General features: G+C 39.5%; 1 protein-coding gene across 3 annotated transcripts in view; it reads right to left on the bottom strand.

Moving 5' to 3' along the window:
- The window catches only part of macrod2 (mono-ADP ribosylhydrolase 2), a 424,305-nt gene that overhangs the window by 242,864 nt on the left and 153,550 nt on the right, over nucleotides 1-27,891 (bottom strand). For all 3 annotated transcript variants that reach the window (XM_080868694.1, XM_080868695.1, XM_080868696.1), the window contains one exon: nucleotides 3,646-3,762. In XM_080868694.1, coding sequence (XP_080724820.1) covers nucleotides 3,646-3,762 — 117 coding nt within the window. The remainder of the gene's footprint in view (nucleotides 1-3,645; nucleotides 3,763-27,891) is intronic.

Raw genomic sequence — 27,891 nt, 5'->3', positions numbered from 1 at the left:
TAATTTATGCTGAAATTACTAAAGCTGCTTTTGGCTGCTCGCTCATTCACAAGGGGTCACCGCAGCACAGCATGTTTGATTTGGCAGAGCTTGTAGGCCGGATGCCCTTCGGGTCGCAACCTCAAAGGATTTATGTCTCCTCCGGGGATTGAACTGGGGATCTTTCGCTTGTTGATACAGTATGGAGTTACTACATAGTGAAAATGCTAACAATGTAAAATAAAATATGTGTTCACTTGTTAGTTCAATAACAGGTTGGTTCATATGATATCTGTCTCACAAATTAAATCCAGACACCGCAGTGTTGTTTGACAGCTTAAATGTCTTTGCAGCTACAGAAATCAATATGTGGCAAACAACATGTGCTGTGAACATAACAACAATTTTGGTTGGTTTGGTTTTGAGAGGCAACACAATGAGATATGAACCCTAACTCAGCTCCCACACCTTTGCCTCTAATGCACACTTCTGCACTGTTCCAGGAAAAAAGTGTGAGTCCAACCAAAACCTTCGAGTCTGGGTTTTTGAGTTGATCAAATCAGAGTATTTTACTCTGGATCAAGAAAGTGTATCAGTAATTAAAGAAAGCCATCATCAGCGGAGCTCCAAAACCAGGATTCACTATATCAATGGGTAAATAAAGAGCAGAGCCTCCATTTTAATCCAGAGGACTGAAAATTATGAACATGTGTGAGCCATGAAATTTATCTTAAAGAACAGGATGGGCAGGGAGGCTGGCGACTACCGCGGCCGTCACAGGGCAAGAGACGGCATACACCCTGGACAGCCCCTCAATCTATCATAGGGCCAGAGATTGGATTTTTAAATCTAATTACTCAGGTGTAACGTGATAGGGGCGAAACGTGGCAGGAACTGAAGATAAAAATATGGAGAAACAGATAAGACACCGTTTACTTGATATTAGGCACACCCAAATTAAGGTGCTTCGCTACGTGTGTTGACATCCATATAAGTGCGTTAGTTACCTGCTTCAAATGTAGGAATCATGGAGTGGATTTAAATGTGTGTATCCTTAATCTGAATCAGAGTTTTGTTAAATGTATTTCTAGTGAGTTTTACTGAACCTGGATTTTGGCACGAGGCCCAGATCTGTGCCTAGTTTTGCGTGTGTGTTTTTTTGTGTTCCTATCTGTGTGTTCCTAAAGTTTTATTTTCTGCACCTTTGCTGCTGCTGTTCTTGTTTGTTTTCATGAACTTTCATGGAGTTATTTATTTTATTCAGCTTTGGTTGATAAAAACTGACCTTGTGTTTTTGAAAGTAGCCTCTGTGCTTGCATTAGGGTAGTAATGTGCAGTAATGTGATAGGCTGACTCAGTAGGATCAATGGAGAGACACGGTGGACCATCACATTGGGATTTCCCTTCATTTGTCACACGTCTATAATGCATTTCTTGAATTTTCACTCATGTATGTGCTTGCTCTTCCTTTGGCATCTGTATCAAACAACCTTATGTTATTTAAAATCCAGGGATCATGTTCCTCAGTTTGATTTTACCATATAAAGATCAAAATTCAAGCTGTATTCTACATTATTTAGACTGACATATATAATTAAGATTTGTTATAATTAGTATAAATGAAAATAAAAAGAAGCAGCCTATGCTTAGATGTTCTCTGGGGGGGGGAGTTGCTTCTAAGCATGAGACTGACCACAGGGCTACTTTTGCATCGTCAACAGACACTTCTCTCATCAATGGTGATGATCCATCTGCTACGTTCAGTTCATTATACACATTTAAAAACTCATTTTATCCAGTTTATGTATTCAGCTTTAGCCACAGCAGAGGGCCATTAACATCATATTAATTTTCAATTAATGAAAAATATATTCTGCTATTTCACTGCAAGCTTTTGCCCTTTTATTGATACGCCTACATGTGACATCCCTGAATTTAGGGAAATTCAAAAATGAGAAAATTGTCTGCTGTCGTGTTTGTTTACTTTGTTCTGTGGTGAGTGGGTGGACAGACTATTATTTGAGATTTTGTACAGTGAAAAGATGTTGTTTGCAGTCACGGCAGCTTCATAATGTGTGTGGAGGTGGAACAAATAAGTCAGAGACAGAAATTAATGCAAAAAAAAAAAAAAAGAATAAAATCCAAAGTGTGGATAGACTTTAGACTTGTCAAAGTTGAGCTCACAAAGAAGAGTAAAGCAACTGTCAGTCCCCGAGAGCAGACGAGAGACGACGCTATTATGACAGTGATCAGAGCTAGAAGATGATACCGGCTCGGAGTAAAGATGCTTTAATATAAAATAACATCACATTCAAAAACGAACCGGCTGTTCCTGGTAAAGAACTACACAATCTATAACGAGTTATCAGCGTAGAGAAGGTGTTTTGCCCCGAGATAATTACAATAACAGTACCCAATGGCAGCGTGATTGCTCCCAGGTGACATTGCAGGTTATTAAATTGTCACGGTGCACCCTGCTTTGGATCTGCAGACACTTAAACTTGCTGCCCACAAGATAGACTCGCAGTTTATCTGCTCCATTTGTTTGACATCTTTACGACATACCGTATTAACACAACCTAATTTCATCTGAGCCTCAATGTCTTCTCTTGGCTGTCTCACGGAAATCCTTCAGGGTTAGGTTAGGACTGCTGGGACGTTTGTCTCGACCGAATTACACCAAGTGACATTTCTTCACTCCTGTCATGTTTTCCATTTCAAGTTTGCAAGGAAAGGAGCTTGTGACAAAGTTTGAAAAGAGACACGTGTATTAAGGACGATTAGGAAAAGAATTTCGTTTGGAAATATCTACGACAAACACACGTTGGCTTTCTTAACTTGATTAAAAAACATTATGTCCGTTACAGAGGGAAAAGGAAAACTGTGCAGTCCAAATTCTAATCGTTTATTCGTTCATCTTCATGATAGCAAGATTTATGTGATCTGTTAACGGAATAAATCAGGGATGAAAAATCAATCAAATTAAGCAACTAATAGCTTCGTTAATGTCTTTGTTTGTGTGCAGACGACACTCTCATCCAGCAGTACAGCAAGCACCAATCATATTAATTATCTTCCAAATAACAATTCCCTGTTTATTACAAATGAGCTCTAAAAACTAAGTAATTTGGATTCACAGGTTCTTCTGTTCAACATCAAATGCGTCCCACTCTGTTTTTGGCACTAATGACCTCAGTCATTATATGAGAGCATACAAGCGTGTATATAAGACATGTGGGGCCATGTGTGCTTGTGTTTAGTTTGCAAAAGCGATCATCTTTATCCAAAAATGACAGGAGCAATGGCCTCAGGTTGAAATATAATACACATATACATGTAAATGACAAAATTATTTAAGTCTAAAAGCAATCAAAAGACAAAAAAGTATTTTTTTTTATCCCTACAAATGATTTTTTTGGCAATATTGCAAAGTAAGAGCAATCTGCCAGCTGGTTCAGAAGCCTTGTGTTGGAAAAGAAATGAGCTGTTTTATTAAAAACTTTACAGATTAATGCTGGAAAGTGCACTTAACGCTAATTCTTAATGTTCACTGTCAGGTGATGTAGCTTTCAATGGCAACAGTTTTAATTAGAGAATTATCCTGGAAGGCACCTCGGCGCACATTACAAAAACAAACAGAAAAAGCTAATAATTACTGATACTCACATCTTGCAGGGAGATCATAGCCGCAGGTGATCTTGGCTTTGCCGGTTTCACAGCCATTTAGCGAGTGACACTCGTCATACAGACAGGACCCAGCCGCTTTGTGTATGCAGCCATCAACTGAAACAAACAGACATACAAAGAGAGGTAAGGGCCTACCTGAGGAGAAGCATGTAAAACCAGGCACTCGACATATCCCAAGCCAGCTGGGCTAATTAGGACTTTGCGTGCTTTATCATGAGAAAACAAACAACCAGCAACAAGCTGAAAATTATGTTTATGAGTTTGATTCCGGTTAGTGAATGTCTACGTTTTCAAATCAGCTCCCTGGTGCTCTATCTCCTCTCTATAGGGAGGCTGTGTCTGCCATAGAGTGCTGTGCCTATTGCTGGTAAATATTGACAAGCTTAAGAATGAAATTAGCTGGGCTAGGATCTAATAACGCCTCCGCACACAGTGAAAATGAGACTGTTCTTCCTGTAATCTCTCTCCTCTGTCAACAGCGATATGCAGTCCGATCATTAACTGTATTTTCTGGCCCATTGTGGAATCCACCGTCTTCTCTGCGGTGAGCCTGCCACGATGTGGATCTGTGTTCTGATTCTGTCATGCTCCCGGTTGATGTGTGTGTCCTGGTTCTACGGAGACCCCTGCCCATCCCCCCACCTATCTAAGGTTTTAATTTTACCAGGTTAAGGCCAGGATACATCTGATTGATGGCACGTCTTACAGGAGAAGGCAGAGAGATAGAAATCCGCATTATCTGTCTCTGAAAGCCTGACATCCCCCCAAGAGCATGTTATCAATCACACTGAAACATGATAAAATCCTCTTCAAGTTGTCCTGTAAAAATCCTCACAGGCCATTAGAGGAAAACAGAGGTAGGAGGAAACAGTGGCAGGTGGACAACCACACGTACCCATTTTTTTGGTTGCTCTTCGTTAAGACGAGATCAATGGAGGGCAAAAGCCTCCCAGACTAACTTTATCTATCAAAACTAAAAGAGTTGAGATCAGACAATTAAGAGCCTGCAGGATAACATTAAACATTTTTGTAATATTCAGATTAAAGAAAAATGTGACTAATCACCATCTTCATCTATAATCTAATAATTATTCCTATACAAAGCTAGAAAAAACATCTTAAAAAAAAGGCTGGAGATTAGTTATAACCTATCTTCTAAAATCTATTTTGCTTCACATCGTCAACACAGACAAAAGGTCTTTTGATGAGGGATGGTCTTTTTCTCCGCTCCTTTCAATCTCTCAGAGATGAGTCAACAACAACAGCTGGGTGGAAGATTTTCTAGCTCTATCAATCATCTTTAATGGACTGAAGGACAGGCACTTGACAGAGACAAATCCTGATGGCTTTTCAAAAAAGTAACAAGAGTTTGACAGTGATGTGGATATGAGGAGGGATCGCTGTGGTGCCAATGAAAGCTACTTAACACAACAAGAGCAGATGTAGCGCTGGCTGTGGGCTTGGCATTTTTATAATATCCACTGTGCGAACAAGATTGATCACAAATGTCTAGTTGCATCTTTGCAAACATGAATTGTTCAATTCAAATTGGTACACCTATTTAAATGTGCGGTGTGTTAATGTGCATAATATCCAATTAGCCAATCATGTGGCAGCAACTCAATGGATTTAGGCAATTTAGGCATGTAGACCTGGTCGAATTGATCTGCTGAAGTTCAAACCAAGCATCAGAATGGGGAAGAAAGCGACTTTGAACGTGGCGTGGTTGTTGATGCCAGATAGGCCAGAGTTTTTCAGAAACTGCTGATCTGCTGGGCTTTTCCCACACAGTCATCTCTAGGGTTTACAGAAAATGATCCCAAAAAAAGAGAAAATATCCAGTAAGTAGCAGTTCACTGGGTGAAAATGCCTCGTTGAAGTCAGAGGTCAGAGGAAAATGGACAGACTGCTTCGGGCTGATGGAAAGACATCAGTGACGCAAATAGCCAAGCTATGCAGAAGAAGAACGTGCAATACTCTGCACCTTGAAGCAGATGGCTTACAGCCGTCACTCACCACTCCTGTCAGCTAAGAACAGGAAACTAAGCTATAATTCACACAGTTTCACCAAAACTGGACAGTAGAAGATTGGAAAAATGTTGCCTGATCTGATGCGTCTCAGTTTCTGTGGTGAAATTCAGATGATAGGACCAGGATTGCATCCATCTATCCTACCTTATATCACCTAGTTCAGGCTGCTGGTGGTGTAATGGTGTGGGACATATCTTCTTTGTACACTTTGGGTCCTTTAGTATCAACCGAGCATCATTTAAACACCACAGCCTACCGGAATATCGTTGCAAACTATGTCCATCTATTTACGCTCACAGTGTACCCATCTTCTGATGGCTGCGTCCAACAGGCTAAAGCAAAGTGTCACAAAGCTCAAACAATCTCTAACCGATTTCTTGAACATAGTGTACTCAAATAGTGATAGTGAACATTGTGAACTCAGTCCAACAGATGGATGTGATGGAGCGGGAGATTCACATCATGGATGTGCAGCTGACAAATCTGCAGCAAATGTGTAAGGGTATGGAGCAAAATCTCTAAAGAATCTGTGGCACAAAGAATTAAGGCAGTTCTGAAGGCAAATTATCCCTTTAATAAAAAAAAACTTGCAGCCTGAAATAGGGAAGGAGACACAGTTTAGCAAATATCAATATCAATGCTTCCCTTGCACAGGTGAAAAGCAAACTACCATCTTCTAATGGTCATAAGAAGACATCCAGGTTTGGAAAATATTATACTGCCCTTCTCTGTTGTGCAGAGTTCCCGTGGGAGTCCGCCCTCCACAGACACTCTGACTACACTCATCACTACTGAGCATAACCGATCTTTTTACCTACGAGCACCTCAGGAACACGGTGAACAAAAGCACATGGGATTCTGTGTTTTATCTCAGTACCTGAAAAGTCAGATTGCAGATAATAGTTTCTGATTTTATTTCACCGCACCCCCTGTTCATAGTTGCATTAGCTACTTTTTCTGATGTTACTGAATGTGTCGCTGTGCATCGTGCGCCCCTAAAAGCCTGGAAATTTCTTCACAGTGCCTGGAAATACAGAAGGAGATGCTAAACTGATCTGGGTGATTGCCAGAATCTCGAATGGCAAAGCCACAGATTTAATTTACCTGCTTTACTTTAACCACTTCACAGAAATGGATGGAATACAGCAGATGCATTGTGGGTAATATGCGTGTTTATTTCTGTGTCTGAGAAAGAGCTATAGAGAGGAGCAGAGAAGCACAGAAACAGAGAGAGGTTTCAGATGTACTTTGTAATTTGAAATTAAATTGCAGAGTGGAGGCAATCTAAACCTGAATGTGAGTACAGTTTTCTCTGTCCATTATTTAGGCAACTAAAAGCAGATCTGAGTTCCCATAAGTGGAGATATGACCCACATGCAATTTGGCCATCAATTTATTTTCTCATTTAAGTGGGATCTCACCATTATTCCCTGCAGATTTCTATTATGGATGCCTGCAACATTACAAAGGCGGTCTCAGATTTTCATTAACTAAGAATGGCATTAACATTCGTTGGAGAGAAAGGACAAGTCTGTTCACTCTCCGTCACAATAAAACATCAAAGCAACAAGAAAAAACAATGAATTACTTTTTATTTTGATTATCGACGTATTTAAGCATCAGTAAAACATCATTTGTTGTCATATTTTGCAGCTGCGCCATCTAAGCTCAGTGGATTTCAATTCTATAGGTCTAATGAAGTTTTGTCATCAGCCACATGTTTCAGCAGTCTCAAAAGACTCGTGCGCGCCATTATTTCTGTGTCCCTGTTTTCATTATCCTTAGATGCAGTAATCATTCAAATGCTAAATCATCATCCTGATGCTGCACCTGCATCACGGCACTAAGAGACGATCAAAGTGACCTCTTTTTATCCCAGCTTTTAGGCTGAATCACATGTCAAGTAGCAGCCCTGAGATGAGCATGTGCTCAGCTCCGTTATGCACAACCAGTGGAGCACAGTGCTATATTTTAACTCCTATTAAGACTTCTTTATAGAGGACATTTCATTTAACTGGTTTAATATTCAGGCGGCAGCATCTGCTTCTATCAACCCTACCACTGGGCTTCCTCGGCCCCCGCTGAAAAATATAACAGTTAATACCTCATCTATCTCTCTCCTCGCAGCCTGCCACTGCTTTAGGCTGGGCCTATGTGGGACAAAACATTTATTCATCTTCTCTGAGTGCCTTGCTCAGAAAAAAGCTTCCCAGAGCAGCCACTCCAGCAAGTCCACACAGCTAATGAAGATAACTTTGAGCAGTGGCTGGACGGCATCTCTCTGAACACATAATGGGAACTAGGAGAGAGCAAGAGACAGAGGGAGAGACATATTGAGAGAGACAAAGGAGACAAGAGTGTGTGCGTATGAGTGTGTGTGTCAGTCTAGAGCAGTTTGAATTAGTTACTCAGCTGTAACCTTGGCTCCTGCCATTGTTGAAGACACCTCTACCTCGTCCTCTCAAGGCTCCGTTCCCACATGCATTAAGGGACTCAGCAAAGCTCTGCTTACTCTCCCTGGGCTTCTCCCAGGCAGCCCGAAAACCAAGGGCTTTCAATCGCTCCCTCAGACACAATGAATACCTGCTCTGCTCTCATTACAATACCCTGCTTTTCAGAAATAGTGTCAGCAGCAATTTTCTCTCCTAATTATTTTCCACTCCTCTGAGGGTTAGGTTCAGGACTGGAGCCAAAGAAGGCAGGCCAGGGTGGGCAGGAAACGGGGGGAGGGTTTCTGTATTTTACCTGGCAGGAAACGGAGAGGTCTGCATATCAGTTCATAATCTAACGGAGATAAATAGTCACTTATATCAAGGTGGATCTAAACTTCAGCCTCTGCCAACTCTATGCGAGGGCAGATCAGGAGATAAGAACCGAAACTTTTGTCAATACTTTTTCCCACACCGAGAGTTGCTGTTTCCACACAAAACCAAGCATATTCCTGAAACCACTGAGCCATATATTGCCTCTCACCTATTTTTTTGTAGTATCCATGGCAACAACATATTTCAACTCTCCTCCTAGCTCTTTTAGAGCTGTACACTGATCAAAGCCCCCCCTTAGTCCTACCTCTGTGATTTACGACACCATTTTCTACTCAACTAATTTCACTGAAGGAGATAATGACATGGATTAGTTGCTAATCAAGTGCCAATCAGAGATCTGGCTGAACTAAATGTCAGGTGGAATATATTCAAGCCATTGTGGTTACTCCCTTGTGATACTGGATTATGTGTCCTAATCACAGCAATTTTGGATGCAACAGGAGCCTGATCTCACTCTGCACTGTAACCAAGTTCCCAGGAAAGGGATAATAATCTCCATTTTACCTGTAATACTCAGGTAAACAAGGGATTTGGGCTAATAGCGTGCCAGGCATATAGTCACCGATGTTACTCTCCAAAGTGATATAAAATACCACAGGCTTACTTGACACTGGCACTGCGATGTAAGCAGGAAGCAGAACGAGTGACGCTACAATCGAAGGTTCCTGTAAGTTAATACTCTTACTGAAGAAAATCTCTGCAAAGACTGGAAGTGTTTTCTATAAAATAGCTGACTGAACGCAGTATGCTGTAACTACAATTGTATAACTGCTAGCCTTAAAAAGGACAAAATGGATCGCAGCTTTATTTGCAACCCTTAGAGGGCATGGTGACTTCACTGTCACTCCTTTTAATCCTACCCCACTCAATTAGGGTGGGCTTAATCTCTCTCGTGACCAGAAAATGAGGGAGAAGCTTCTAACATCTGGTTAACATTATGCACAAGTGTATTCTAATTTAAACCATGTACTTTTTCCTGAAGCTAACAAAGTAATTTGGTATCTAAACCTGAGAAGCATGTCAGTGGGTTATTAAACAATTAAATGTTGCTACCCTCAGTAATCAGAATGGAAAATACTAAGACTTTGATTATCAGTTTGTTCTCTTTTTTTGCACAGTGCCGCTTGGGTGGTGAATCTCTGTAGTGTTACTCCCCCTCTCCCTGTAGTACTGTCTGGATGATTTAAAAAGTAAAAATGAGACAGATGGAAATTGTAAAACCACAACAGTTTGACTTAGAAAACTAAAACACAGCTGTGTGTAAAGTGCCGTGTAACTGACATATACATAACCACTCAACTAGAGCAGTGTGTCACCAGACTGAGCGCAGGAGTGTTCAAACACACCTGCAAATGTAGAAGGTTGTCAGTGATAGCTGCTAATGTTAGCTACACTCTTTTCTTACTCTGAGACTTAATTATAAGTCCAAAATTTTAATTTCCACGTAATCAACAAGTAATTAGTCACCAGGAACAGCTTAATAAATTATTAGTGCCTAATGAAAAAAACCCTACAGATGATACAAGCTCCGTCTCATGGCTGGAAATGATGTGTTTAATCGGTGATTCAGTGAAGCAGCTAGCAGCAAAACAGCGATCAGTCCAGGACTGTAGCATATGCCTATCACTGTAAATGAGTATATTCCTCCAGGTGTCATTATCCCTTACATACAGGAACATACTGTCTTCTCTGTACATAAAGGTAATGCTTTATGTAAGTGTAGTACATGTCTAGTTCCACCAAAACCTGCTTTTTGTTGTTAGTTATTTTCATGGATCAAAACAAGATTTTAGGTGGTGACTGTGCAAGTAAGCATAACTCCTTGTCTATGTGACCTTTGTTACCTTAAAAGTCACTGTATTTTAAGGTTTAAGCAAATAAACTCCAACTTAAAAAAAAAAAAAAAGATATACATCTATAACTCTTTTTGCAAAGTTTTTTTTTTAAATTGCATTCCTGATGATTTTCCTTTAGTGTAAGTGTTCATTGCAATTGATTAAGAAACCTCTTTATATCTAAGGATCATAACATAGATCTACTTGTTGGTTTAAAATACTTGATGCAACCATTCATGAGAATAATGGAACATAACGTTACTTAAGTAGTTTCTTTGATATCTCTAGTCATACTTCTCAAACCTGCACTGAAGCCCAAGTGTGCATTTGCAGAGCTTAAGCTTGACTTATTAGGAGAACAGAATCTTCATGTTGTTGTTCGAGGTCAGCAAAGGAATGCCAGGTTAGGTTACCAAAGGCCATGCGACAGTGTCGTCGTCGCAAATGTAGAGTCTGACAGCTGCGGACGACTCGGTGCCAAACCCCAGCCGTGCTGAACTTTCCGAGACAGTTGCGACGGCCCCGGCGCTCATATAAAGATGTTGTTTTAACTGTTGTGCCATCATGCTGAGGCATTCCTTGTCTGAAGCAGCGGAGTCACTCTGTCACAGTGAAATGTATGATTTGCATTCTTCGTATGACGGGGTGATTCTTCTTAACTTCAGCCAGGTTGGCAATACTTTATTTTGGAGAATCTAATACAATGAGTCTATTTAATGAAGCGAATCCCTTTAGCATCCTAAATCCAACCCCCAAAACGAGCAGCTCACGGTCAAAACATACAGACATAATAATGAGAATCACTTAAAGCTCGGCTGGGATTTTAGTCTCAAACTGCACGGAGTGGACAGAACACAGAGTATCAACAAACGATTATTCAAATTAGTTGTGACAAGCTGCCCAGTGTGGTTTCTGGAGTTCTTTTGTAGTTTCCATACCAAAGTTATAATGATTTGCATTCCCTCGCAGCACAGGTAGACTATACACACCCAAACAGACATGAATGCATGATGTCTCTTACATCATATAATCCTATAGTGAAATGCCTGTCTCAATAGTTATGGACGCAGAGGTGAAGTGCAAAAAGTGTGCCAGCCTATCATCAAGGCACCATCTCTCAGGATACGATTGTGTCATTTATAATCACACTTGGCATGTCACATCACATTGTGCTTACAGAATGGCATCCGTCCAGAAGGAAATCCAAAATTTGTCTGTTCTATTAGACTTCCTGGGTCTGAAAAGCCTCTTTCATCTCAGGGTGTGAGGTGCGTTAATAATCACAGATAAACACAAGCGTCCTTTTACAGCTTCCTCCCTCCTTCAATATCGCACTCATTTTTCACCTTTGACTCCTCACCCACTCTCTTATTACAAACAAGCACTCTGCCAGTGTGGCTATTATCGCCCCTTCTCCTAGGTTAGATTACCTTTGGAACCTGAAGCTTTACTATCACTGTAACGTTAGAGAGAGGAAAGAGAGTTTCCACAGACTGAATCATATGGGAGGCCAGTGTATTGTGCATGTATGATTGTGCAACCAAGTACATGCGGTGTCTCTTGTGGGCAAAGTAACATTAATTCCCATAAATGTGGCATCATATCATACTAAAATGAAAAAAAAAAAATCATCATGGCTTCCATGCCTGTGCACATATGTTAGATGTTTCGAAAATTAAACACTTTATCAATGCTTCCTTTGTGCTCCCAGGAGGAATCAACCCATTTCTGATCAATCTGAGACATTATAAACAAGAATAATATGACATGACAGGTAATTCTGACATCAAAGAGCTTTCGGACGTGTACATCTGTGGTATAAAGGTAGTTAAGCCAACACCAGGAAGCATCTCCTATCAATAAGCTCGCCACGTATCTCAATGGGTCGAGAGCAAATCAGCTGCCAGAGAAGATAACATAAAATATTCTTTTTCCTGATTTCAATTCCACCACTGACCATTAAGGACTCCCTATGGACTACATCAAGAGTCAAAACCAGATTTGAATTATTGATTAGGTACATCTTATTCTCACTTAATATTAATGCAGATCTATCACTTCCACCACTAACACATCATCAGCCTTTCATGTTTTTTAGTAATAAATTAAGTATAGGAAGCTCTATCAGTTGCTTAACACATGACAAGCCCTCCTTGGATAAAGAACTATCTGGAATCGATAGAACACACCTATTCACACTCCAAACATAATTAAATGCCACCTCCTGGAGAAATTGCTCTCTTTGAAAAGTTCGGCTAATGGGGGACACGCTAATGTTGAGAAAACATGGCTGGAAAACACAATTCCCCCCGAGCAGATCCTGGCCAATTACATCATAAATTACTTCCCTGCACAAAGTTCATCTTTTGATTTTCCCAAGAGAGCCGGCTGTAGGAAGGTAAAGGATGACTTTTCTAGGAACAACCTGACTAGAGGTGAGAGTTGGAACAGAAGCGCTTTGTTCAATGCAAACGGGCTCTGAGAACAATCAGGACAGGACAAGACAAATGCATGTAATTATTGGACAATCCGAATAGTAAGCTTTACGGCTCGTGAGGAGAGAAAACAAGCATGGCTGCTGCTTCACACTCTTGGATCTCGAGGCCAAAACTCTGTGGCAAGTTCGTAATTGCGGAAATGAAGAAAGATGGAGCCGTTCAATGAAAGGCCACTGCTTTCAATTAAAATGCATGAACAGCTGTTGCTATTATGCATGGTTCTTTGAGTTTACTGGTGCAAAGCGCATCTTCAGCAAAGCCTACAGCTATGTACGATACATTTACATTTGTACAAGTATGAGAAGCTTGCAAAGCCACAGAAAGCTACACAATTAAAATATCATCATAGTTTTGAATTCCTTTATTTTAGCCTCGCTCTGTAACCTGCAAAAAATACACTGCTTGAATCTCTTCTTTGCTTCGGCTAATTAAAAGTCAAAAAACACCATACTCGCTCATGGTTTCGGTATATTACTAGGAACTGGGATTCGATATTTATTTTTTCCGTCAATCTAATATTAATAGTTTTTATTTTTCAACACTAAATATTACTATGGAGGAGTTCTATTCCAGCTTTCATGGTGAGAGCCATGCCATCCACAAATCGCCACAGCTCAGTAGTTTATATAGTAGCATTTAATTCATTTCAATTTTCTTTATAAAGTGCCAAATCGCAACAACAGTTGCCTCAAGGCAATTTATATTGTAAGGTAACGACCCTACAATAATACAAAGAAAACAAAGAAAACACCAGCAATCACATGACCCCATATGAGCAAGCGCTTTAGCGACAGTGGAAAGGAAAAACTGCGGGAAGAAACCTGCAGCAGAATCAGGATCATGGAGGGGCGGCCATAGTGGCATGTAGTTTATATAGTATAGTTTACATTGCATGTGCTGTTAACTGAATCCTTATTTATTTCCATAAGAACTAGAAAAAATAAAATTACTGCTTAAAAAAAAATCAAAGGAACACTTAAACTGCATCAGCTCTTGTTGAATAAAATATTCAAGCCACAGACGTACAGTACACTGTGTATCACACTGAGAAGAAAATGACGTAAAAACAACGGGGGCCGACAGGGGGCCACACAAAATAAATCTTTAAATACTGCAAAAAAAGTTGAGACTGATATATTTAATATAAAATACATTAAAAACTAAATGTAAACTAATGTCAATAACGCCAGGGGGTAAGTCATTTTCTTCTATTAACGCTTACTGCTGTGTTACAATAATGAACACATTATATTGTGTAGATAACAGCAAAGGTAGGGTGATATACCCTAAGGTATAGAGTTGACTTAATTTGATTCCTGCTCCTGCATAGCTTCAAATACCTCAGAAATATCAAAATTAAGAATTTAAAACACATAAAAACTAAAATAATGGTAAAAAGTACGAAATTAGATTAGACGGTGATAATAGTGGTAGAAAGGATTATGTAGGTTCCCATCGTATCTATTTAGTCTTAACATTAGCCTCAAATATATTTTAGATGTGCGGCCAGTGGGGAAAGAGGCTGGATATGAAGATGTACAGCAGTTATATTAATGTGTTTCTTCTTTCATTATAAACATTTTTGTGATATCTGCCAGAAAAGGAAAAAGCTACAGACTTAAAGTTAAAGTGCTGAAATCAATACAATCATACCTAAGTGTGTTCTTTTCTTTTAAAACAGGTACTGAAAATAATGTCTTTTTTCCATCACCACGAAGGAACTGAAACAAAATGATTAAAAAGAGCAAAAACTGAATTAAATCAGGGAAAACTCCTGGCAGATATTGTTATTTGAATTTTATGATCCTGAGATATGGTTTTTCTAAGAACAAATAGACTTGATAGATCTTCACAGAATTATATGTTTGCTTGAGAGGTATAAAAGTCTAAAATGACTGTATTAAAGTTCTCAAGTGTTAGTCAACAATTATACTGATTGCTTTTCCATTAAAAACAAAATTATAATTATGGATATTCCTTTAACTGTAGCCTATAATTCAGGGCAATCACAGCACTTGTCAAGCAGACCCCCGGTGTGCCTCGATGCTATAAAAATCATTACCCTTGTGTAACTCTGAGTAAGCAAACAAAGAGGAAAAAGGCCACTGGGGCTGAAGCTTGAGATAGCCAGAGTGGATTCCTCTCCTGTGATTTATCTGACAGGGCCCTGACAACTTTCTTGCAGAATCCCAAAGTGCGCCATCTATTAATTGAGCCTGTGTCAGCACAGGGGAGATTAAGCATCCACAGCTGCCCACTGAAAAGTCTTCCCCAGGCCCAGCTGTGAGACACAAATCAAAGGCCTTGCCACCGAGACGAACAGACAAAAGACGGAGCCCACCTCCATGCAACGCAAACACAAAGATCAGCAGTAATGTCCTGCTGCGATTTATAGTTTAGTAAACATCTCCAGTGACACGCTTTGGTGGGGACAGTTAAAAGTTGCATTTTTAAACAATAATTCAGATCAATTCAAGGTGATATAACGCCAAGTGTGACTAGTGGTTGCCACACTAGTCACTGAGCTAACTTTAAACATGTTTTGCCTCTGCACTCCCTGTCCTTCATAAATGATCTCACTGTCCTTTTTTCCCCAGGCTCCAGTGTAGTAAAAAAAAAAGAAAAAGAAAAGCCTTGGGCAGACTACTGGGCCTGCTCAGCTCCGTAGATCTTCAGTTAAGGCCTGTCATCCTAAAACTGCCTCTTGTAAAAGACCTGTGTGGTCTCAGTGCTTAACCAGCAGCCATGGCCTGGCTTCATCATGTGAGGCTCCTCACTGCAGAGCCAAGGATTAACCGAAATTGGGCTTTTATAATTATACTGTCATGATTCCAGGCCTTTCCTGCTGGTCTTTTTAATTAAGTAGATAATTTCTCTCTGGGGATGACCAGCTTTAACATACTTACAGGCTATTTCGACAGTGGCCTCTTCTCAGAGCTGTGGCAAAAATCTGATGAATCAAAACTATTATTTTGTCATGAAAACCTAAACAATATCACATGCGGGGCTATCGCAGGACTGCATTTGATAGAAATAAATCAGTGGGGTGTGTGTGTGTGTGTGTGTGTGTGTGTGTGTGTGTGTGTGTGTGTGTGTGTGTGTGTGTGAATGATAATGAGACTGCTCAAGCGTTGTCCTGGCGTCCCACCCACCCACCTCAGTGACAACTATAAAAGCTGCCCTATCTCTGAAGGGTGGGAGGGTGAATCTTGGGAGGGTAATAGGGTCTTCTGTCACTCATGCCTTTGTGAGTGACAGTGACAAGTCTAATAATGAGAGAGATGCCTGGTCACCCTTTCATTCAACCATTTCACTGAAGAGACCTATCTCTGCCATCCGGTGAGCAGTCATGCACCCATGCAGCACCAGCCTTGCTCGAGCAAGGTTTTATAATTCAAATGGAACAATATAATGGCCTCTACAGTGACAGCATTCAGATAGATGCTTGTCCACAGCTTGGCTCACTGCCCATTAATTTTAAAACCCCCCACAAAAGGAAACCAAACTGTTTTATGATGTACCCCAGGAGGGACTGAAACAGTAGTGAATATGGTCATTTGGGGGGGAAAATATACTTTTCTGGTAAAACATTTGGCATAAAAAAAAAAAAAGCTGAGCATCATAAGTCAGAAAGTGTTCAATTTTTCCACTGAGCTTTCTCTCTTTAGAGAAAAGCCAGCGTTATACATTACATTTAGTGTCAAGATTTTATGCTTTGGGGATTGCAGAAGAGTAATATCTGTGTTTACACATTACACACTAATGCCGTCGCACACCACTTTCTGTATCACAAACTGGCAGGATATCAGTTATTAAGGCTATGATGGAAGCCATTGACCTTCCAGAAATGATATGTGGACTTACAATGAAGTGCGCTTTGTCACCTCTGAGAATATTAGTTATCAATTCTGACTCTAAATCTCTCAGGTCAGCATATATGTCATCAGGGCGGTGAAGCAGCAGTGATGAATGTAGACAGAACAGCGAGCCACATTCTTTGTTTTGGAGCCAATCTGATCGTTTCTTTATAGCTCTTAAGCAGGTTATGATCCATTTTTCATGTCTTATACAAAGATGGGATATACTAAATCCATTTATGGCATAATTGCTGATGCCATTAAAGAAGAGCTTAAGATATATATTTTAAAATCTGATTATTTTTATAATAAAGACCGCACAAATTGGAAACAAGAATTACTGATGAGCTGCTTAATCTCAGTGCGGGTAGACGTACAGTCACGTTGCATGGTTTTTACGTCATAATGTTTGGTAGGAAAACTGCCAAGAGTGAACCGTTTTTTGGTTACACTTTAACACTCACAATGATTTTACTCTGTGCATGTCTAGGGGACTTGAAAGATTGGTTTAGCGCTATTCAGATCTGGCACTGATATAAAATCTTTATCCAAATGCACTGTTTGGACAGTTATCAACTCCCAATCACTGTGCATTACCAGTCTAATAGTTTAAATCTGGAAATGCTCATTGGAATTGAATTGCTAATGTTTAACTAAAACACAGAGACAACCAAGTGATGGGCCGAATAGCAGCTGTACCGAGTATAAGGGTTGTTATTTTGCAAATTACATGACTTTTTGAAACAGTCCTCTACTGGTAAACACACCATTAGAGCAACTCGTCTAACAAAGTGTCTCTTTGCGATAGCGATTTCAATCAGCTGGTTGTGTTCTGGTTATATTTGTACATAAAAGTAAGGTTACTGAGCACCTGGGATACTTTGCAGTCAAATCAATGTCCTGCTGCAAATATGTCACTATTTGTGGATTAATTTATGCCAGTAATGTCAGTCAGTGTTCTGAGTTTTTGCATGCTTGATTTTTGGATCTTCAGGTTTTAAGCTCTCGTTACTATTGTTCTCTGGTTTCTGTTTACATTTTGTGTATTAGTTTGATTTACTTCTTTGCGCGTGTTTCAGTAGTTGCTTCCTGTTATCTGAAGTCAAGTATCTCTGATGCTTTTTATTTAGTTTTACTTCACTTTTCTTGTTGTTCCTGATTAATGTTAGCTCTGTTCCTGTTTGCTTTCCTTAGGGTCAAGATTTCCCATTACCTCTTGTCAAGTTTTCCATGTTGCTGTGTGTTCGGCTTGCTTGCTTGCTCTGCATTTGGATCCGTAACCTCACACACCAGACACACAGCGGTTCATGACAAGAAATTATTGTAAAATTCAGTGTATATAGATGGTAACAGGTTTTCACATTCCACTCGTCATATTTACTCACCATCACCATCAGGAGTAACCCTTACAGAAGCAATGAGATTGCTAGTTCATTGCACACAGTTGTGATAATTTTGGCTGCACTCTGGTCTCTAACCACTATGTTCCTCAGTGTGTATGAAGCATAAAATTTCACAACTACCTGTCGTCACCAGGATATTATATCACACAATAATATATTAAACTGAAACTATTTCTAAACTAATAGATAGGCATTTGCAAAATTACACGCTTGAGGGGCATCCAGATATCTGTAACACTGTTAGCATTTGGGAGAGGCTCTGTCACTAAAATTGAAGAAGAGTAAAGATAGACAGAGGAGGAGAAAAAGAAAAACTCATTTTTGTATCACTTCTGATCATGATGCTTCTGTGCTGGACTCTATACACACTGCAACAGGAAACTAGATGACGCAAAGATAAGGTGTTTCTCAAGGCTAACACATTTTTTTTTCTTTTAATCAAAGAATGATTTGTGCACGGAAGTTTAAAAGAACACGTTCACAGTTGCAGTTTGTTTAAAGCTGCACTTCACAGCTCTGCTAACATCCATATGTTGGCCTTGTTTAAAAACAGGTGCATCGCAAGTAGCACGGCATAAAGACTGATAAGCATAACATGCAGTCTGTTAAGGACTGAGTCTATAGCCCTGTGCTAAATATTACATTCTTATAAAAGTCCTTAAGTAAGTTACTTACTGTTCTTCTTATTGTTTATTTTTTTAAACCTTCATTTCTGATGAATCTATACAGCCCTTGAATAAGAATGAGCTTTTGTACACAAAATTAATCAAAATGATCTGAGATATACATAATAATATCCATCCATCCATCCATTCGCTTCCGCTTATCCTTTTCAGGGTCCCGGGGTACATAATAATAATAAATTATATTTATATTGAAAAGAGATACTAATGTTGTTACTGTATCTTTTCAGGCAAAATAACTGAGCAGGAAGACACAGCTTATCTACTGTCTCCATAGCTGTTATAACATTTCTGCTACATATGCTGCAGACAGTGCTAAATGTGTGCTTAAAAAAAGTCAAAGCAGCTCTTCTGCACAAACCATGTATTGGTATGATTGTTAAATTACCCCACAAGTTAGTTCCCCGTCATGTTTTGCATAAAAAGATTTGAAGTTGGTGCATGCTAGCAGTTCGTGGTATGTGAGATGGGCCAATAGCAGTGGGTAGAATTGATCAACTCCTATAATGGCTGAGTGGACACTGCAATGAGTCAGTGTATTTTGACCTATTGAATTTATGCCGACGCATGTATGTCATATGTAATGCTGAACAACAGTGAAAAACTGTTTTCTTTCTCCATTTGCAACTGTAAACGATGCAATGTGCTCTGCACCTGTAAATATACTCTAACTATATAAATATATAGTTGCAAAGAAAATGAACCTTTCCAGTGTGCGATGTCAGTTGATGCACCATTAAAACTGCAGATCTGGTCAACAAGAAGGGGACAAACAAAAGCCTGTTGAGAGCACAGATGTGGCACAGCCTTAGTAAACACCATCAAACTGGCAGTGCCAGTGGAGCTGACACACACACAGAGACCAACAGCTGTGGCTCTTTTTTTTCTCCATCTCATTTTAAGTAAAAGATGTATTACAGTTCTTTACACTTTTGAATTATTGATTCAGCTAATAACCAAACTACAGACACTTTGAACCCGCTATGCTGTAAAATACTACATTAGGCTACTTAAAGATAATACTGTAAACCCTTGGTTTTTAGCTACTGTCTACAAAATAATCACTTGCTGCAAGACATCTTGTGCTCAAACATCAGTTATGATTCCTGGTTAGGCAGAGAATAAATAAACCTTGGACCACACATAATGTGCAGTCAGCTATAAGTGTAATTAGTCTGTGTGAATAATAGGTTGTAGTGGCAGCACCAGAAAACTTTGATCAAGCAAGAGAAAATAAAAGCAACACACTATGGTTGTCTTTAGTCTGTGAAATTAGTTATAAACAAACTCTGAGCTATTAAATATTTATGCCTAAAACTTTGAGGGATTTGTTAAGGGTTTCTAGATAAACGTATATGTTTTGTAGAATTATATAAAGCCAGCAACAGCATTAATAATATAATGAAGGCCGCCGTCACTCATGGGCAATCACTGCTCAGTTAAACACTACTCACAAAGAGCCACACACCAGAAGGCTGGTGATACGCAGCAGGCTGTTCCACACCTAAGCCAGTAGCACACTCTGACCAGCACAGAGGAAATCCACCAGCAACCTCTCCCTCCTCCTCCACACTGCTCTTCTCCAGCTTATATCACCCCTGAGGGTAATTGGTTGTAACGAGAGCAGATGAGCAGCAGGTGTGGCCTATAGGAGAGGGCAGGGGCAGAGAGAGACAAAGGGAGGGGCCAGAATGAAGGAGGAGGAGAGGGAGAAGACAACACCACGCCCACACACTCCCACAGCCTCCCAGGATGTAACACATGCATTTACAAGAAGAACTCTGTGCAAGTTACAACGTAATATGATTATTGTGGAAGCTAAAAGCCAAGCAAAACAGAATGATTTTTACTTTGTGGTCAGCAGTCTATTTACCAGTGAGCCGGCATGACTGATGTATTTCATTTAAGGCTGCCTCAAATGTTTGTCTAGTGGCCAGGTGTACTGGCACTCCCATATTAATGAAAGGGTGAGAAGCATACTGGGCCGCTAGCCAGGGATTATGCTGGGTTTAAGACAGCGACAGCGTGGAAAGCTAGCCAGGTCCTCTCCAAGTCTCTCCAATCTGCAATGCAAATCAATCAACAGTGTGTGGCCTGTGCAGCAGCACTGCAGCACAACCTGACTGTTAGAAGTCATTGTTAGAAATCATCTTTTTTCCTGAGTAGCCATCAGTCCCTGTCAGGCGCCGTGGCCATCTCATCGCCGTCACTCTAATTAGATGGGAATCCCTGGAGCAGGCAGCATGATCGAGGACAGAAACTGCAATATACCAACTCATCTCAATCAGGACAGGAGTTTCTCTTTTCCTGCACTATAAGCTAAATATTTGAGAGTTTGCAGACTTGGATATTTGTGTAGATATTATCTAAATTAGGATTTTAAGACACTGTGCTTTTAATCAGTGCATAATCTAATATATACTTTATGACTGTATTGTGTACACATGCCAAAAACTACCCACAGATTTTAATGATACTGAGGGTCTATCCAAAGGCTACAGCTTGCACCTTTTCAAAGGGCTCATGGTAGATTTTGGGGTATTATCTGGACCATTGTATACTTCTTCACAGTCTCACTTTCTTATACGACTGTGTGACATCTGCATACAGAACTGACTGATATTAAGCTGAATTATTTTTCGTGTACTCTTGTGTCACTTATCTAGATTTTACTTTGATTACTTAATACATTTCTAATGAGGTGGAAGGTAAGGTTTCACAAGGGTACACATGTACATATGTTATGTGTCCCAACCTTCTCATGACTAGGAAAAATCTAGTTTTGGTGACTGATTAGATGTAGCTGTGGTGAGCAACTGGTCACTCAGTCATTGACCATGCAACGCCTTAAACCTCTAGATCAAAACTTCCCAATGAGATTGCACAGGTTGCTTGGTGGGAGGCAACAATCATGGTCTAACTCAGACTGACTGCAATCACTCTCAGACAGGTTACATCCAGAACACCAAAAGCACCTCTCCAGCTTTGACTCCTCAAGACTAAATGTGGACATTTTGACTGCTAAGAGAGATTAAAAAAATAAGAAGATATCTACACCATGTAGCTCTCCTCGACATGCCATTCATTCCACTATTGGCCAATTTGCACGTCTGCCACTTAAATAATATGCAAAGCATCTTAACGACGTAAAAACACTACACTACACTGTAGCATTTTCATCCTGGCAAATTGTGAGCATATCTGTCCTCATCTCAGCAGAGCCAAAGACGAGCCAGGCATCCTGGTTACAGGCTAAATGGTAATCATTTCCATTTCCACTCACATTGCTTTAGTAAAACCAGGTATGAGGCAAGCAATTCATTTCTCTCAGATCATTTCTGCTGAAAATTGGTAGAGGGGGAAATGGAGGAATGGCGCAAAGCAGATGATCAAATCTGAGGGTGATTCTTGTGTCATTTCACTAAATAGAAGATTTATCCTTGCCTTGTTGCCATGGTTGCATTGCAGTTGGGGGGGAAAGAAGGCAAAGTCTAAATCCCTTCATTGATCACTTGGTTATACTTTCATTATATCTGGTGGTTAAGGTGAAGTGTGTTATTGGATTGGCAGCATTACAATGAGCTACATCAAAAAGTTCAATAAAAATGGTGATACCAAGGGGGAAAGGTCTTCACTCCCTGTGAGATTTTAAAGGCTGAAACACCTCACTGAGTGCAAGACAACAACAAAGAAAAAAAAGGGAGGGGGGGAGGGGACATTTAGTAACCTATTTATTAAATAACTGCAATATTAGAGTGTATTTGTGACACGACTGGAGGGCAGGCATAATGAATGGGTTCTCTGAAGTCATTTAGAACAGATAAAAACTAGTTTTGTTTAATTAGATTTTCAAACGGGTGGGAGTGTTGTCCCAGTTCTGAGACAGAACAGTCTCTGTGAAGTCTCTGCATTTAAAAGCACGAGTGCACAGGCTACTCTAAAACACATAATTGTGCATTTTCATGAGCTTCAGAAGTGTAAATCAAAACAAGCTGGAACCCATCTCCCTGACAAGAGATACTCACGTCATAGTGTTTATGACATACTGGGTAAGGTCCAGTTAGTCCAGCCATGTTACGAATAATTAATTAACTGTTTAAGTCAATTATTATAGACCATTTTTTGATAAATGATTGTATGTTAAAAAAATGGAAGTCAGTCAGTCAGCGTTTTTTATTTTTCACAAGGAAAAAAAACAAAGATCGATCACACACACAGAAATACTGATTGTTTCCAGTTGGGGTAAAAATAAATAAATAAATAACAGTGTCTCCATTGTAAGGTACAAATAACAGGTTGTGCCTTCCACATAGCCTGTAAATTGAGTGGATGATTGGCAATCACTCCAGAGTAATGTCAGACAACCCTCACCTGCAATGAGGAAAGTATCACAGCTAGAGTAAAGGATCCAACAGTAAGGTAAAGGCACACGGTGAAGCTGAGTGTGTTCTCATACGTTTAGACACCCACCTGATTTAGTGTGCAGCTTTTCTTCCAAGTACCCATGTTACAAGTCTTTACGTGACTGCAAACAACAAAACGACTGTCGGTGGAGATGAGAAACAACCGTGTCATTGTGTGGCGCTCAGAGGACACTTAGTTGAACTACGTGCCAATCAATGAGCACAATTAATGTTCCAATGAACACCAGGCACCGATTCAGCTGCTGATGCTTTAATTGGATAGAACTAAAGAGGGCGAGGACGACCCTTTCAATGACCCTTACCAATAGAGCTGTGCCTGGAGCACAACCTCATAAGAAACCCTGGTGTCAAAGGTTGATGAGGACAACCCTGCTTGACCCCTGGACACATCATCCTTATGAGCCCATTTAACATCACTTGAAATCATGTGTCAAAAGACCGCTAGCATCTGGCAAGCATTTTTTTTTTCAATAGGATTCAAAAATGAGCTGCAACAATTGAAACAAGACTCGTGGGCATCCTGACAAACTCAGAGGCTTGTAGTCTAAATGCAAAATGTTCAGGTTCACACAAACTAAATTCTTCATTCACATAAACAAATGAAAAACCAGGGCGAATATTAACAATGCAGCACGGAAATAGTTAACTGCTTTTTTATTATATAATGAGAGAACATCACCCTGGCCTGTCATCAAATAAGATTTTATCACTTAGTGCTTAATACAAAGTTCTTCAGATGACCATATGCCTTATTTAAAACTGCTATGCTAATTGCTAACGTCTCTTATTCCTCCAGTTGACCAATGACGAGCACGCACAGTTTGAACAAGTGCTCAAATAGCGTCGCTCACTAGTCAGGTTGAAATGGGCTATGCAGGCTGATGATAAAATAGTAAAAGCAAGTGCCAACTCATGGAAAATAAAATCAGTGCAGAATAGCAAATTGCATTTCCTCTTATGGCTACTTGAGGCTGTCTCCAAGATGGACATAGGCTCCATAGTCGCGAAAAGACTTCCAGTTGTATAGAAGCATAGAGGTAAATGACACTTGGGAGCTCAGTAAATGCTTTTCTAATGACTTCATGGGCTCAATTGCTATTTTCAAATTATATTGAATAAAACATGAAGTTTGTTCTTTATGTTCTGGTCTTTATTACAGTCGGAAAAGAGTATTCTTTTTTGGATATGCTAATTGGCTTACAACTAGCGAATCACAAAATGTTAGTCAATCAGCTGTGGTTTCCGTGGTTTCACAATTAGATCCATCCCTCGCTCATCACGTCCAGTTTCAAAAAAAGTCAGCTTAATAAGTAATCACGTTTGCTGCATCCATGCTTTGGCCACTTGGATTGCCATGAGTCCCAAGAAAGGCAGTTGTGGCCAACTGGTGACGTCTGATTTTTGCCTCCACTAACTTGTAGTGACTAACTTGGACTTTTCCACTGTGTTTGTGCTGCATGCTATTGGAATTATCTGACCATAATCAGCAGATATGAGTATCTGTGCATTGCAACAGAGTTGTTTATGGATCCATCTTGTTAGCCAAGTTGCAAGCATTAGCTGATAACTCAGAATTAGTTGACAGCTTCACCATCACAAATAAATACAGTAATTTTTCACTACAAAAACTAACATGGTAGTGCCCAAAAAACACTCATACTGAGTTGAAAAACAGTGGTTGTCATTATAGCTGTTTTGCCATCTTTTACATACAGTTTATGATTAAAATATCTTGTCTTTTAGGGTTTCTTATTTCATCAAAATGACTTTTCTAATAAGAGAGAGTTAAACTTAAATCAGTAATCTTCTATGACCCAGCCAATTGCCTTTACGGGGAATGAGAGGTCTTTGGGTGAGAGAGTAATTACATGCACAAAGTCAGACTGCCTTTAAAAAGTTTCAGCTTGACTTAGCAGGTGCTAATGGGATGTTTGAGAGCTTAGGTTTTGTGGAGTGGAAGCAACCATCACAGACAGTGAGCTGACTGGAGCACGAAAAGACACCCAGCCTTTTACTGATGCTGCGACTGACACGAGCTGACAGTCGGCTACAGGCTAGCCACTCAACTCACTGAACAAAACACTACGCTGGGAGTAAAATGGAAAACACATACAACTGGCGAGAAAAACAGATTTATTTTTTTCCTGACAGAGAGACAAACCTTGTCTGGAAAATGTCAGCCTCCTTTGACAATGACAAAAGAATTTCTTTTGCGCTGCAGTTGATTTCAAAGTTGTTAATTACCATTCTAAGAAGTGAAATCGATGCCGACACACTTGCTTTATCTTATGATTTCTTTCAGTTACGCAATATGTCAATGTCACAGCTAATTCTCAGAGTCCCACTGTAGCAAAAAAAGAAAATATGTGAACATCCCTATCAAAGGAAATGTGTCACCTTTGACAGGAAGACCTCTACCCTGCGCCTAGTGTGAATGTGTTGGCATCCTTTGGCCCCTTCCACATCAATAGTGCCCAGCAAATATACAGTGAAAAATATTTTTAAAATAATGAGATCTGCAGGAAGTGCTTGTCACAGATAGTCTGCACATATTGTATAATAACAGAAGAAAAACTGGCTCAGCAATTACCCTAACAAGCTGTTGCTGTGGCCATTATGAATATAGAGGATGCCATGTGTTTCTCCAACAGAAGGAACCTGGGTGCTTAGATGAGGGAACAAATTGCCTGTATCAATATGCATCGAGTACAGTGGAAGGCAGAATTGCAATGTTAATTATTTACCAAGGAAAATGTTGCCCTGTTGCTTTCACTGACAGGTCAGGCTTCAAATACTGAGACACTTAACATATGCTGCTGAAAAAAACATTAGCATCTCACTCTTGCTGCTCAATTAAACCGAGTATAATAACAACCCTGCTATAAATAAAGAATACACCTTGCTTTTGGACAAGACACTTCGGAGTTGTTTTTTGTATGACACATCACCACTTAGCTACAAAGGTAAAGCCAAAAGCTGCTATATTTCAATAAAACATGTACTTATGCTGTCGCGAAACAGCAAGCCCATAAACTCAAGCGTCCAAGATTTATTAGAGGCCTAAAATTGTAGAGTACGCATTTTCTAGCATAGGAGGCAGATGTCGCAAGGTAAGACAAGCTGCATTGTGTCTGAGCGGTTACACTAGCTGGAAAAATAGCAGCAAAAATAAGCAATAGCTGAGTGCTGCAAAAAAATTTGCCATGAAAACATAACTGTGAGTCAAAAACTGAATCATTAATGAAAAAAAATTATTTTACAGCAATCATTTATCTATTCTCAGTTGGAAAGAGTTAGATAAATAAAGTATTTGTAGAAATATTTATACTATAATGCTAATAAAAAAGCTTTAGACTCATTAGTTAACATCATTTATTAATTTGTTAAAAAACCACAGTAGCTGATTATAGATTACTGCTGTGAGACAAAGAAAGCCTTAGTTTTGTCTGTAAAATAGAAAGAATTGGGGATACTTGGTAAAAAGCAGGTAAGATGACATGTGTCAGAGAAGTGCTGCATCAAGAGACACGTCAACAAATACCAAGCCGTGAGCAGAATCCAGATCCGCTTTTAGTTTTTAAAAGGAAATGGTAGCCTAAGCACCACAAGCTGATGTTTAAGTTTTACTTAAGTGCTGCTGATCACCGTGCATTGTCCCTGGGAGGAAGAAAAACTGAGTAGTCAGCATGTCTGACTGATGTAAAGACACAAGCGACATCATTTTGTTCTCTCCAGATTTGCTTAATTATGACTGAAACTATGTGAGGGATTAAGTAATGATTGGTGAAAGCCCGTACTTGTTTGCTGCCATTTATTATTATAGGTTCATGTGTAAGATGAAAGCACAAATTATGCTATTTACCTATTGTAGCAAAGTTATCTTAAAACGGTCACAGCTGCCAGCTCTAACAACTTTTCTGGCAGTATCCTCAAGTCTGTAATCACAATATATTACTCTGGATTTAGTGAAGTTCTGTGAAAGCAAGAAAAGTTGTATAATTGGAGACTGGGCCAGACTACTTCAAATTTAATATACAGACACAAATCTCAATACGATTAAACAGAAAAAAAACAGAAGACTTTAATTCTAAAAGTAGCATTCGTCAGTGATGAAAAGGTTTTTGTAGATTAGATTAGATTAGATTAGATTAGATTAGATTAGATTAGATTAGGATGGATGGAGAGTTATACATATATAGATTAGAGATGGCACGATACCACTTTTTTATGTTCGATACCGATACCGATATCATAAATTTGGATATCTGCCGATACCGATATGAATCCGATATAGTGTTTTTTAATCAACAAAACTGTTTTTTAAATATCTTGCTGTATTTTGTATAAGTTCATACTCAAGTTTAAAACAACAACTACACTAAAGCTATTCTGTTATACCTGTATGCAAAAAAAAATATTTCATAGTTCAGCAATACTGATCAATCTAATAAACTTAAACCTACACCATCCTCCCTATTCTGGTATTTTAAAGAGTACTTAGCATAAATATTAAGCAACCTAACTAATAGGGTTCCAACTCCCAGCAACAACAAAAATAAGTAAATAAAAAATAGGGAACCACCCCTCACGCTCCACCTCATGATGCTTAATCGACGTAATCAACCTTAATTTGATGCAGTGTGAAAAAAAATGCACAGAAATCAATTAT

The sequence above is a fragment of the Rhamphochromis sp. 'chilingali' genome (genome assembly GCF_963969265.1).
Source record: "Rhamphochromis sp. 'chilingali' genome assembly, chromosome: 20".
Taxonomy (NCBI): Eukaryota; Metazoa; Chordata; class Actinopteri; order Cichliformes; family Cichlidae; genus Rhamphochromis; species Rhamphochromis sp. 'chilingali'.
Note: the sequence above shows the minus strand (reverse complement) of the source record. Positions and strands in the feature narration are given on the sequence as shown.